Here is a 14,551-nt window from a genome sequence, read left to right as displayed (position 1 = left end):
AGAAACGTATGGAACAATGCTATGTTGTGGAATTCGCGAGATGTGCTTTAAGGTCTAAGCTGTTTTCCGACCTGACACGTATTTGCGAAAATACAGGGGAAAAAACAGCAAATCAGATATTGTTTAACCATTACCTAAAATTACAACAAGGACGCAGACAAATAAATAAACCATAAATTTGCAATCCTGTCAATGGACTGTTGTAATGAAGCTATATTAAAGTGTGTGATTACATTACGAAAACCTCTCCATCTAAAAACAAATGCACTCATGTCTGTGTTGATTCTGTAGGAAAGAAAGGACTGCAACTTTTGATGGTGGGATTCCTATTTTTACCAAAATGGGAGTCCTGGACTCCTAGTTTTAAAATCCTAGCGAGACCTCTGTCATAGGTTCAATTGCTGGCAAAGTCATACCTTATAAAAATGCTGCCTTGCTTGGCACTCAGCATTAAGAGGTTAGTGCTAGGACTGGTCGGCCTGGTGTCAGGATAATGTGACTGAGTAGGACACAACATTACATGTCTGTGGCATGATGCCCCTGTGCTTGACATCACTATATACTGTCGCACTGCAGACATCAATGTCTGAAAACTTGTTAATGCTACATTAAAAATCCAAATCACATCCACATACACACTAATGCAGGAAGCCTATGCAAGTTTTCAGATTCAATATAGAGTTATGTTTAACACACCTAGATCCAATGTTAATTTTAACTAGTTAGGAATCTTGCCATATGATTGAATGCCACATTCTCATTCAGTTTATACTGCTTTTGACTACTTAGAAAGGAAATAGTTTAACAGTTCTTTGTTAATATTATATCTGACAGTGGTCAAATAATTTGCTCACCAACATATACTTTCTTTACATATTTGACAAGGGGTCCTTGTTCTTCAACCTGAGCAAATTTGATGGATTGCAGATTAATCATTGCCTTTAATTGTATGTGACAAGGTACTTTATCCACATACTTTTTCAATGTAATGACCCTTATTTGAAGACAGAATTTCAACTAACAGTAGTGCAAAAAATTGCATAGCAATGTGAAAATTTTACCTGATTATGGATATTTTGAATCTTGAGCTGTGAAACTTATAACTTATGCAAACAGTCACATGCTTATAATTTCACGTGATCATCCTTAAAACAACCATATAACCGAAATTGTCTTCATGATTTTCTTTCCTTTCCAACTGAGTGTACAACTATTCCACTCAGCACATCACCTTTTTTTGGACACCTATACCCTCAGGAAAAAAAGCAACGGTGAGGTTAATTTACTACATGTGCAATTCTGCTTTGTTTTTCTGTGGAAAAAGGAGATGGGGAATTTATCAAGAGATTGATGTTTATTCCAATTATGATAAATGTCAAGCAAATACCATTCATGGTGCGTAGATGTCTTAATTATCAAGATTCTCATATGATCAATCCATGATTGGTGATAAGACCTTTCCCCCTTTAAAATTATGTTGTTTTTTCAAATAAAGATTTGTTTTTAAATTTAAAGTTTTCAATGGAAAGCCCATCTACCCCAACTTTTCAAAATTTACCAGGCTTGCTGTCCCCAGGGCATTTGACTGGATGAATACTGTAAATTATATACAGTGTAACAGAAAAAAAAAACTGACTCCCTTTTTGTCAAGCTGACCTTATTATTAAGCTCAGTCTACAAAACATAAACCTGGTTATAGTGTGGGTATATCAACAGTTTCCAAGCTAAGATTCAGGGGCAAGTAACATCATTGATATATGACACAGTCTGTATTGAGTATGTCTGATTTTGTCTTCTCATGACCTTCAAGCAGTTTCCATGGGATGAACCTAAGGCAGCATCCTCCACCCCCACCACACCTCCTGAGGCAAGACCTGATGGTTTAATGTACTGCAAAGATGTACGGAACAATGTACAGAGAGATAACATAAACCCTACCTTTTCTGCAAAACAAACAACAGAATAATAATCACTATCAGTTATTTAAAACCATAAAACCTGGAACAATTTTGAACCGATTAATATCATATCTCAAATATTCTTTAGGAATTGTTTAGGCCCTGTGCTAGTTTGAATTTATCATATATTAGTCATCAAAATCATGAAGCACAACCCTGTTGTTAGAATTTTCTGAATGTTGATTCCATTAATTGTCATGTTTACAATATACATAACCAATGTAATAAATATAAAAGGTATAATGGCTTGTTCTCCTGCAGCATTTTTGTAAAACAAGAAAGCAATAATACCTATGTGCAACAAACATGAAAGCAATAATACATTTGATTTTCTTTATAAAATATCCTCATTTTGTGTATATGAAACATGCACATGAATATCTGACCTTGTGTACATGTGATATGTACATGAATATCTGACCTTATGTACAGGTGATATGTACATGAATACCTGACCTTGTGTACATGTGATATGTACATGAATATCTGACCTTGTGTACATGTGATATCTACATGAATACCTGACCTTGTGTACATGTGATGTGTACATGAATACCTGACCTTGTGTACATGTATGTGCATAATGTTTGAACATGCATTAATGCCACCATTTACCTTTTAAAAAATGTTATAATTTAAAATAACAATACTTGCTGAATATCTATGAAAAAGTCAATACAAACTTCCTTTAAAAAAACCTTATCCCTCCCTTTGTCAATCACAATAATTATTTTTGACAAAAATGGAAATTACTCCTTAGTAAATAACATAATTTGACAAAACAAATTCATTTAAATAACTGTAACATATTAATATTAAAACTTTAAAACGTGTTTCAATCTTTATAAATTTTACCTTAAGAAGGTATACAATTAGAAAACTAAACAGCTTTTTCAAGCTTTAAAGGATACTCTCTTGCCTACAGCGTAAATTTTCTGTTTCATTGTAGACTGGTACTATAGTGCTCTCCATCTTCTTCAAGCGGCTCTCAAAGCTGTTTAAAATACCCAGCATGTTTTGAGTATTAATGTTGCTCCTGCTCAGTGTTTCCTTCAGTAAGGAGAGATTTGTCATCTCCTACAAGCAAAAAATAAAAAATAAAACAACAGAAAAATGTTGAAAATAATCTGAGATACAAACTACTTGGATACTAAGATACTTCTCAGTAAGAATTACAAATGCATATTTAATACAAATATCAATTTATAAGATTAATAAGGTAAAATAATTTGTATCTACTGATCAAAAATAAAAATGGCACAAGTTAGTTTCACTGCCTAAACTATGGTGCCTTCTTGTAGGTGAAACAATATACATGTATAGCAAAACCATAAACTGTTCATAGATGTCATTCATGCAAACTGGTACTTGTATGCTTATGTAATGCAGTGCTCAAAATCTTCAGGAATTAAAGAAGATCCACACAACTCGTGCACCCAGAAAAGGATACACTAACAAGATTTACACAAACAGCACATGTATGATACCCCACAATTGTAAGGTTAGTTGTTGAATATATTTTCTGTGGTATACGTGGAGTACACATAAAAAGATATGCATAGACATGGTTCGTACAGGACTCCTAGTTCAATACACTCAATAAGAATTTGTCCTGGTATAAAATTTCCTAAGAACTGAGCTGTTTAAGGTTCTTTTTCGCAAGAAAAGAGAAACCTATGTAGTAAGTTTCAATGAAGTATAAAACAGTGAAGTTCAATCACTGTCCAGAAATAGAACAAGAGCAAAATCCCATTTTCAGTACAAATGACCTTGACATTAAAGCTATCAACTTCCAAATTAAAAGCATTCTTAAGATCATACATAAGTGGATTGTTGTATATGTGCAACATTTCAATGAAACTAGTAGAAGACAACTAATGTTCTGACTTGGATTACAATGTGAAGGACAAACCTAATTTTAACAACAGCAACCTTGACCTTGAAGGTACTCCCAAATTAACAAGGGCCTTTTTACAAAGAGGGTTTACATGTAAAAAGGTTTGAACAAATGCATTGTGCAGTGCTGACGTTACTGCCATGAAATGAAATGCAATGATCAAGTCTATTTTAAGTTGGAGCAACTCTGACCTTGGTGCTACTGATCGCAAAATCAACTTTGTAGATAAATGAATTGCATATGCAAAGTAATCATGATCTTGTAGCTATGCTGACTTCAAAAACCAACAATGGTCTTAATAGGGTTAATGGAACAAATGCATTTTAATACCCTTAACGTTTGTTCTTTAGAATTTAAAGTTATCATTTAAAAAAGAAATGCATTAGTAAAATCTATTTTATGCAGTAATGACCTTGCAGCTTCTGATCTTAAAGTCAATAGGGTTCTTACCCTTGCTAATGGGAATATGTGTACTAAACTGCATTAAAATTTGTTTTCTATGATCATCTAGAAATCACAATGAATGCAATGCTTGACAGACTAACAGTATACTAGATAGGGTCTGTTCTTGGACCTGTTCTCTTCATTCTGTACACTCAGTCGCTCTCAAGTGTTATAGATCATCATCCAGCGTCACACCAATTGTACGCTGATGACACCCAAATATACAAATCTAGCCACCCAACTGAAGTTGATGCTACCATCCAAGGTGTAGAGAGGTGCATTTCTGAGGTGAAATCATAGATGACATGTAACAAGCTGCAGATGAATGATGATAAAACTGAGGCCATTCTGATCACAACACAAAGACTTTCTCATTCACATCCTTTACCTCAAACAATAAACATCAGCAATGCCAACATTAAATTCACACAATCAGTATGAAATCTAGGTGTTACTCTGGACAGTACTCTCACATTGCACCAACATGTCATGAACGTATGCAAGGCTGCATATCTTGAGCTGAGACGCATCAGCTCAATTCGCAAATATCTTTCAGTTGATGCCACTAAAACACTTGTGTGTTCATTAGTACTTTCAAGACTGGACTATTGTAACTCAATTCTGTCTGGTTCATCTCAATATCTACTCCAGAAACTTCAAAAAGTTCAAAACACAGCTGCTCGGATCATACTTAGAGTACCACGATCAGAGCACACCTCCCCGCTGCTCTGTACCCTACACTGGTTATCCATTCGATCCAGAATCAAACACAAAATTTGTTCTCTGTGCTACATTTCACTGTCGGACTCTAGTCCAACATACCTATCTGACCTCACCCATGTGTACACACCAGCATGATACTTACGCTCCTCTTCTGACAATCGTATACTCATTATTCCCACTATGAAAAGAAAGTCATATGGACAGCGTTCTTTTGCATACCAGGGCCCAGAAACGTGGAATGAATTGTCCAGTGAACTTAGACACAAAGACACAGTGATCACATTCAAGAGGGCACTCAAAACTCACTTATTTCGACTGCAAGAACAAACTTAAAGACCAAATAATGTTTCCTACCTGAAATATTCTCAGCATGTTTTTTATTTTTTAATGTTTTTCTAATTTCATGTTGTTTGTTTTTGTAATAATATTATTATGTTTTTTATCTTATAGGTGTTGTCTAATGTTGTAAAGCGCTTAGAACTTCTAAAGATTAGGCGCTATACAAAGTCCTCATTATTATTATTATTATTATTATTATTATTAACCATATAACTTCAATCTCACCATCCTATGTCAGGGGCATACGGATCACTTGTTTTTTTTTTTGTATTAACTTTATATTTCATCATCTCTCAGTTACTGAATAATTGGTTGAATCTTTGAAAAATTCAAACCACTCAGACAAGAAAAACAGCTGCCGTAAGTAGCTACAACTTCAGCTCCTTTACTGTGCAACATTTGGTTTTTAAAAGAAATTGCTTATCGCAAAATAAGAGGCAAAACTTACCTCAAAACTAACCATGTTTTCAAGATTACAGTATCCAAGTTAAGGCATTAGTTTAACAGATACTTTACTGTGAGCAATGTTTATCAAATATGTTGTTGTTGTTGTTGTTGTTGTGGGGTTTAACGCCATTTTTCAGCACAAGTTAGGCTATGCATGGCGGCCAGTATTAATGGTGGAGGAAGAATCCGGGAAAACCCCGGGATTAGCAAATATGATGCAGCACATCAAAGACATTGAAGTAGTAGTTATTTATCATGTTGGTTTTCTTGTCAAAAAAAGCTGTGATTTCTTCCAACACTTTGACTAATATCTGGATGTGACTATCACTACCAAAGAGCTAGTATTCTGTAAGTTCATGACACAGAGTATCTGCAAGTTTTATTTCTGCTAAGGCCAACATAGACCAGCTGCATGTGTCCCTGGAAACGGCACTAAACTCAGTTTCCTCTGCATAATACAGGCATGCTAAAAGTGCTATTAAAACCAACAAAAAATAACCAAATGTTTTCTCAACAGTAATGAACTGATTTCAATCATAGTAAACTACTTCTCATACAATCGGCTTACTGGGGTAAGACAGCAATGTGAATAGAAACCCATTTCTTTCTAGTAAAATATGTTTTTTCAATACTACTTACCCAGTCAAAATAACTGAAAAGTACCACTACTTAAAAATTCCAGCCCTCACAGGCTATAAAAAGATATTCCACTTTTAATTAAAAATAACCAACATATAAAGTCTTAAGACTCTTGATTTTACAGAAAATACAATAATAACAATTAATAAAAGTACTTTTTTCACAACTAAGTTTGCATATTAAGTGATACTTTGACTGGACTTTTAAAAGATGATTGAGATTATTCTAATCATCACCATCATCATCATTTTTATTATCATCAGTATATTTGTACAGTTTTTATCTAATTATAACATGCTGGTTTAATTTCACTTTCCTACTAAAGAGTGTAAAATCATCTTGTTTTCTATTCTGTTGCCAATGTGATTTAACTCTTGTGTATCATATAAATAAGTCCCGTTTAAAAAGGATAATTGGGTCAAAGGATTACAAGTTAGTGGAATACTAGCAGCTGAAACGATAATAAAACAATAATGCTTTGACAAATGGAAACAATATTGTATTTCATATCATGGATTGAAAGAACATACTTTATCAAATAAATCCATATCCACGACTTAAAATTATCAAAACTAATAAAATCACAGAATATTTTCATATTTTCAACCATACATTTTGTAATACTAAACTTGTCACATGCCCAAATCAGCAGTGATACAGAAATGTTAACAAATAATACAACAGAATGTGCTCAGCAGATGATATTATGAACTGAAGACCTGTATAAACATGTTTCTAATACTCTGGCTTTTCAGTTCTTAGGAAATTTCTCACCTACATGTACATTTGATACAAAAGTGCCACACAGTGAAAACTAGAGGATGAATATTGGCATATGTATTTCATTGTAATTAAACATATTAAGCAAAAGACTAAAACAGCAGATGGAATAAAACAAAAAGACCATCATGTGATCTTTTATAATTTGTAAAGCACCAAGTATTCCCATTGTATTCTTTGCTCAAACATGCATTTCTCATCTATACATGTAGTAATATGTGCATGCCAATGTATTTAAGTGATGGAGTCTTGGGATACTAAAAGGAATTGTTTATAACTTGAAAAAAGCATTTTCCACTGTTCAGAAGATCAGAAAACAGGCAAACTCCAATGGGCACAATACAAGTTAATATATGTGCCATAAACCATGAAATGGATAGGTACAACGACCACTATATCTGGTCCATTCCAGAAAACAGTGAATGGATTAACTTCCACTACAGAAATGTGGATTTTCAAAAAATGTAATGTGTATACTCTGGAAACAAATAGCAATGAAAGGCAAGCTTCCCAAAGATGTCTTTAGTGAGAGTCACTACTTTAAAGCCTAGTTTCTAGTTCAAGAATGTCAGTTTTCAAAATATGGTTAACAGTCTGGATATCAGAGACTACTGAATGGCAGAGAACTCGCCCCATGGAGAACTTGCCCTGGGAGAACTCGCCCCACTGAGAACTCATCCTGGGAGAACTCATCCCAGGTGTCAGGAGAAGTCGCTCTACGGTGGTCGGAGAAGTCGCCCCAAGGATCATATATAGTAAGTCTGAGATGTCGAATCATGGTTGTTGAGGCTTTATTTATTGTTGCTTTTCTTCAACTTAATAACTTAATAAATCTATAAAATTTGCAATTTTTCAACTTTTCCATTTGATCAAATCTGCTTCTGTACTTAACGAAAAATAAGTGTTATGTGTCCATTTTGCTATGATCTTCAAATCATTAGATGCATTTTATTGGGAAAAATAGAGAGGGTGTAAGCATGATGTGATGTCTACAGCTTTATATATGAAAGGGTTCCAACCTAATAACCTAAGTCATCCTGTGATGACTTTATTTTATGAGTTTTGGGTAATATGTAGAATTGAGGTGTACATATGTTAAGAGGGAAAGTATAAATTCTTCATACATAATTATTATTTTTAGCGATCTCATTAAAGCATGTTGACATTTTTTATTTAATTTCTATTGGCAGGTCTTCGATAATATGTTTGTAGTATTTTTAATCATTTAATTGATGTTCAACTTCTTTAACATAATAACCTTGATTCATAATAATAAAGTGTTTGACTTATCATCTATTTTAATCACTATACTGTTGTCATTCATTACATTATGTAAAGACTTAATTTTGTCCTTAAAAATATTACTATGATATTGCTTTTTATGATTACCAGTTAATATCTCTTTTGTGATCTCATATATATAAAAATCTATATATGAATCATGTAAACAATGATTTAATTCTGTTATCAAAAAGTTATCTGGGTGTCAAGTTTTGGGGTGGCTTCTCCAACCAATTGGGGCGACTTCTCCAACCACGCTGCGGTGACTTCTCCAGATACGTTTGGGCGAAATCTCCATGGGGCGAGTTCTCCACATACCGAGATTACCTAGTGCTTAATTTTCAATATCCACTATTACATACTATTGCCTTTGCATTATCATCCCACCTGTTTTTATGCTAACATTCTGACACAGTGTCATATATTACAAGTAACGAGAAGACCACAAGCAAAAGTTGATATGTAAAGCGCGTCAAAACAAAGGACGAAATACATGAACTTTCTGACAAGATCGTCCTGTTGAAAACAAACGAAAATCAGTACGAGATAATATATCGTTGCTATTTAAAATGCATGTTTTTCTAAAATAACTAATGTGTCAAGACAAATGAGAGGTATCAATGAAAGATGCATATTTGTTTTGCTGTTCTTAACAAAACTAAAGCACTTAAGTGCGTCAAAACGAATGACAACAAGATAATTTAGAGATTTTACCGTACAGTAATTTACTTCTTCTGTCAGACAGCTTAGGAAAATAAACAAAAAGATGGCTTATTTTACTAAGTATGTTCCATATCTCACCCTTTCCAATTTTGAATCAATATCTTCTTTAATCATCGCAATATCTTCCATATTTATAGTTGTATCCTGAATTTATCGTTCATTTGTGATCAGCAACAATCGTAAATTGGTCTTTGTGAAAGTCGTTCTGAAATGAAAATAACCCAAATGATTTAATAAAAAATAAAAGAAGTTAAATTTTTGGGTATATAAAACTCCAATTTCTTTGTCATATTATTTCAATAAATATATTGAAATTAAATAAACCTGTCGTAAGATCAAAAGGTTTATGGCAAAATGACAAACATGGCCGGTCAAGCCAATGGCTAAGAGACAGCCGAAATACTTTTGAAGAATATAGTTGCTATATTTGTGTTTATTCGCATGGATAATATTGCATAAATAGCTAGATATATATCTGTGTCAGATTTTGTATAGCTTTGTCGTTTTAACATAGACATAAACCTTGGTGACATTTGATAGTTTCATACCACGATTCTCAAGATGGGGCGCAGATCAATCAACACTACCAAGAGTGGGAAGTACATGAACCCCACAGACCAAGCCAGTAAGCTCAATTGCAACTTCTTAAGTCAACAAGTTTAAAATAATTAATTTTAATATGCCTTTTATTCAGTGTGAAAATCTATGATAATGTTAGAAGCACCTTGCTTAGTATAGCCATAGGGCAGGCATTTTTCAAAATGAAACTCTCACAAAGGGGCAACGTTTTGAAGTTGAAAATAAGTATCTTTATGTTCTGTTTTAATATTTATAGTTTATATAAACTTTTAAAGAATTCTAGAAAAGAAGTGCATTTGAAAATTCATTGAAAAAGTTGTACAATTTATTGTGTATGCATGTGTTTGGGATTTTTAATGTAGCTTTAACAATTTCCCAATCATATCGCAACGATGCTTGCAGTGTGGCAGTTTGTAATGATGTCTAGCACTGGGTCATCATGCCACAGACATGTAACATGATGTCCCACCCAGTCACATTATCCTGACACCAGGCAGACCAATCCTAACATTAACCTCTTAATGCTGAGCACCTAGTGAGGCAGTTGTTAGTACCAGTCTTTCTTATGACTCTGCCCAGGTTTGAACCTGCGACCAGTGGACCATGGAATATCAATACATGAACTAATCCACTGGCTTTTTGAGAGACCAACTGTCTTAACCCATTACCTCATGCAGGTGCCTTTGGATGCCTCTACTCCATTCGCATACAAGTGCCTTTGGATGCCTCTACCTGATTCACATACAAGTGCCTTTTGACGCCTGCTGTAAACATCAGCCATTTTTAATGGCTTTTCATAGTGCCACCTTCTGGGAAAACCTCCTATTAGATACCTCATTCATTACTGTGAATGACCATCACATCTGATCACATGGTCGCTGTTTATGCTCTGGTCGAAATCTGCTATTTAAAGTAATTGGGTCTTATTCTCCACTCTCCACAATGGAGGTCACGGATTTGGTTCAATACTTTTCACGATTAGAATCACAACTATGAAAGCTTCAATAACTTAGGTAAAGGCTCTGATATTGATGTAGGTAGCAATTAGTTTTTATAAATTATGAAATTCAGATGATTTAGCGATGTAGATGCAACGAACTTGTAAATTTCGAGTATGAGAAATGACAGCTATGGCTGGTCACGCGGCTTCACTGACTTGACATTGAACAAGTTCTTTCAAGATTTTAAAGCAGATAAAAAATTCTTCCATGAAAAATAATTACACAGCTATAACGATCAGACATTACTCTTAAATATTTCCATACAGAGCAGATGTGTAACAAAAATGTAAAATGGTTAAAATTGCGTACACTACTTAATAGTTAACAGGCAGGCCTATGTGTATGGAGTCAAATAGGTAACAGGTGTTCTTTTTGTAGCACACTGCATTGGGTATCGAAGGGCTAAAAAGCCATACACTCTATGAGGTAAAGGGTTACAAGAATGTAGGAAATAAAATCACATGACAAATGTCATATGACAAAAAAGTCATTTGGGGTAAATTAACTGAAACTTCTTCATTGAGATATTAACATAAGTGTAATAAGCTATATCATTTTTAATATTTGGAAAATATTTTGTAACAGTTTGTAACAAAAATAATAAAGATAGACATTACAGTGTTTCCCCTTACCACTGACCATGCCTAGTTTTATCAGCATGGACAAGTTTGTGAACCAAAGGAGATCTTGTTTGCTACCACCCCTCTTTTGTGGGATGCTGCCAAAAAAAAAATCATAAATATGTCCAATTTATTCTTCACAATTGGCCACATTTTATCCAGTATATACATGATATATGTCTGCAGCATGATGACCTAGTGCTAGACATAACTATAAACAGCAACAATGCATACATCGTAGCAATATAACTGAATTTTTTTTAAAGCTATGTTAAATATCCAAAACACACACACACACACACATCCAGTATATGTTCAAAATCAATACTTCTTTCATACAGTAGCGTAAGTAATCTAATTATCTTTTATGATGTCTGTTTCAGTTACTGAGATAATTGCAACCTAATGTACACATGCATGTACCACTATAATTAATATTATATCATATTATCTACATTTGCAGGAAATTAGCTCATTAATGCTGTGATAGGGTTTTGGTCTTCAGACAGTTTTTGATTTCTTCACTTTGATGATTATGACTAATTTTTCAAGATCATAACTTGTTCAGCACAGCCTTTTGTGCTTTCACACACAAAGAAATGAACCTTGAACAAAACAGGGTTCCTGGCAAAGACTGAAAAATCATCTTATAGTTAATTTATCACTTCCTTTATATACAAAACATCTTGTCTGCTTTGTTAGCATGATTAAATTGCAGAGCCATTAGCAACATAGGAATAAGCCATTACACATGCTTACAGTGTCATCACATAAATGAAAAATTCTTACTTTACACAAAAAAGTACTGTAAAAGTTATTTGACTCAACAACAGTGGGGAGAGTTTGAGTTGTTGCATAAAAATTTGATTTGAAAAGTCTGAAATAAACAACATCGTGTACATATGGAAAATTTCTGCAGCAGTGGGAAAATAAAGTAAATGGAAGAGAATGATTCTGAAGCCAGGCAGTGTTTGTACCAAGAATTAAATGATAAGGTTTTGCATGGTTTTTGCACTGCATACCAAGAAAGTCCCATTCACTTTTCACACTTAAGATACCAGAGCTATTAATATATGTTTTCTATTAACCCTTTACCTCATAGAGCATAGTTACAAAGTGCAGCGTGCTATAAATAGAATACCTGTTACCTGTTCGACTCCATACGCATAGGCCTGCCTGTTAACTGTTAAGCAATGAAGTGTATGTTACGTTTAACAGCAATTTTAACCATTTTACATTTTTGGTACACATCTATTATGTGTGTAAAAATTTAAGAGTAAAGTCCGATTGTTATAGTTGTGTAATTATTTTTAACGGAATAATTTTTTATGTGCTTTAAAATCTTGAGAGAACTCATTCGCCATCATGTCAGTGAGGCCGCATGACCAACCATAGCTGCCATTTCTCATACTCGAAATTTACAAGTTTTTCATCTGCGTCTACATCACTAAGTCATCTGAATTTGATAATTTATAAAAACTAATTGCTGCCTACATCAATATCAGACCCTTTACCTAAGTTATTTAATCTTTCATTGTTGTGATTCTAATCGTGAAAACTTTGTAAGTACCGAATGAAATCCGTGACCTCCATTTTGGAGAGTGGAGATTACGACCCAGTTACTTTAAATGGCAGATATTGTCCAGAGCATAAACAGTGACCATGTGATCTGATGTAATTGTCATTCGCAGAAATGAATGTAGTATCTAATAGTGTGTTTTCCCTGAAGGTAGCGCTACGAAAACTGGCTTAAAATGGCTGATGTTTACAGCAGGCGTCAAAAGGCACTTCCATGCGAATGGAGATGATGCATCCAAAGATGCTTGCATGCCGTAAAGGGTTAATAAGTCTATTCTTAAGACCAGTGGGATGTATATATCTTGCAAATGAGTCATTCAATTTTTCGTCTTACCTGCAAAAAAATATGCAAAACTATGCTTTCACCTGTCATCCATTCTCTTGTAAGCATCAACAGCTTGGACATTTGGCAAACATGCATATCAACTAATACCAAAATTTTGTTTCTAAAATTGTTGCATTTTTTCTGTATAACACTTATCATTCCATTTTCTTTACAGGAAAAGAGGCAAGAAAAAGAGAGTTGAAAAAGGTAGGAATTTTGTCATGTAAATATTAACATTGGAAAATAAAATCATGTGTAAAATGTACTTAAGATTTTTTGTAATTTTGACACAATATGAATAAAGGGCAAGTAGTAAACGGTAGTAAGAAATGATTCAGAAGAATATTTGTTAAATTTTCAATTATTTTTTTCCTATAGCATCCCTATTTCTTATTATTGAGGCCTGAAGTTTCCTAGAGTTTTTTTCTACTAATGTTTGATATCAAAGACAGTGGTACCAATATGACCTGTTTTTCAAGCTTCATCATTTTGGGCCATCTTTATACTTTCATTAAGGTTTTCTTATTTACTGCCTTGGAAATTTAACAGCACAAAAGTTAGGGTATTTTGGACCTGCCATTTACATAGATACAGACATGATTTTTCTCCATTTTAAAGCGGAATTCCGCTTTTCTCCTGACTTGAATCAGATTTTTCTTGATATTGTCCTTTTTTTATATCATCTCCTATCTGGGTTTTTAAAAACGGTTGTCTGCTCCCATTCCACAATGACCTTTGTAAATTATTTGTTCCATATATTAGTTAGCACATGACTCTCGTAAAGAGTATTCTGATTGGTCAAAGGTTATAATTCATCCAGTGAATCTTCGTGTAAACTGATGGCAATGGAAAGAAGAAGCATGCTTGCAAAACATGGCATCCTGAGTTGTTGAGAGAGAGACCATGACACGAAAGTTTAGATAAAGGTTTAAAAAACATAAGGAAATGGGAATGGCTGGAGCAAAAAGTTGACGGAAATTTAGTTGGTTATTTTATGAGAAAACAACGCTAGAGGACTGCATACGGAAAAATTGAAGCTCAGAAGACATCTGGAAAAAGTGCAGTTAATTACTATAAGAAGAAAGATTTCTTGCATGAGAGAACAGATGTAGCCCTCTGTCAGACTATGCACACTGCATGTCACCAATACAAGCACCAGCTTGAAAGGAAAAAGGCTCTCATTGAGAAGGAAAAGAAATAATTGTACATCGAGCCAA

At 34.0% G+C, this 14,551-nt stretch overlaps 2 protein-coding genes across 2 annotated transcripts in view; one reads left to right on the top strand and one right to left on the bottom strand.

The window, feature by feature from the left end:
* The window catches only part of LOC149802766 (exocyst complex component 7-like), an 85,397-nt gene extending 75,993 nt beyond the window's left edge, over positions 1–9,404 (bottom strand). Inside the window, exons 1-2 of the mRNA XM_089952195.1 lie at positions 9,310–9,404; positions 2,870–3,035 (exon numbers count right to left, since the gene is read on the bottom strand). Of these exons, the coding sequence (XP_089808321.1) occupies positions 2,870–3,035; positions 9,310–9,360 (217 nt within the window). The 5' untranslated portion in view covers positions 9,361–9,404. The remainder of the gene's footprint in view (positions 1–2,869; positions 3,036–9,309) is intronic.
* Positions 9,405–9,585: 181 nt separating this feature from the next.
* LOC149802765 (uncharacterized) overlaps positions 9,586–14,551 on the top strand; it is an 80,092-nt gene continuing 75,126 nt past the window's right edge. The window contains exons 1-2 of the mRNA XM_089952194.1: positions 9,586–9,856; positions 13,510–13,541. Coding sequence (XP_089808320.1) covers positions 9,793–9,856; positions 13,510–13,541 — 96 coding nt within the window. The 5' untranslated portion in view covers positions 9,586–9,792. The remainder of the gene's footprint in view (positions 9,857–13,509; positions 13,542–14,551) is intronic.

Source organism: Sinohyriopsis cumingii, chromosome 3 (assembly GCF_028554795.1).
Source record: "Sinohyriopsis cumingii isolate HCF-2022 chromosome 3, ASM2855479v2, whole genome shotgun sequence".
NCBI classification, from domain to species: Eukaryota; Metazoa; Mollusca; class Bivalvia; order Unionida; family Unionidae; genus Sinohyriopsis; species Sinohyriopsis cumingii.
This window is presented reverse-complemented; position numbering and strand designations above follow the sequence as displayed.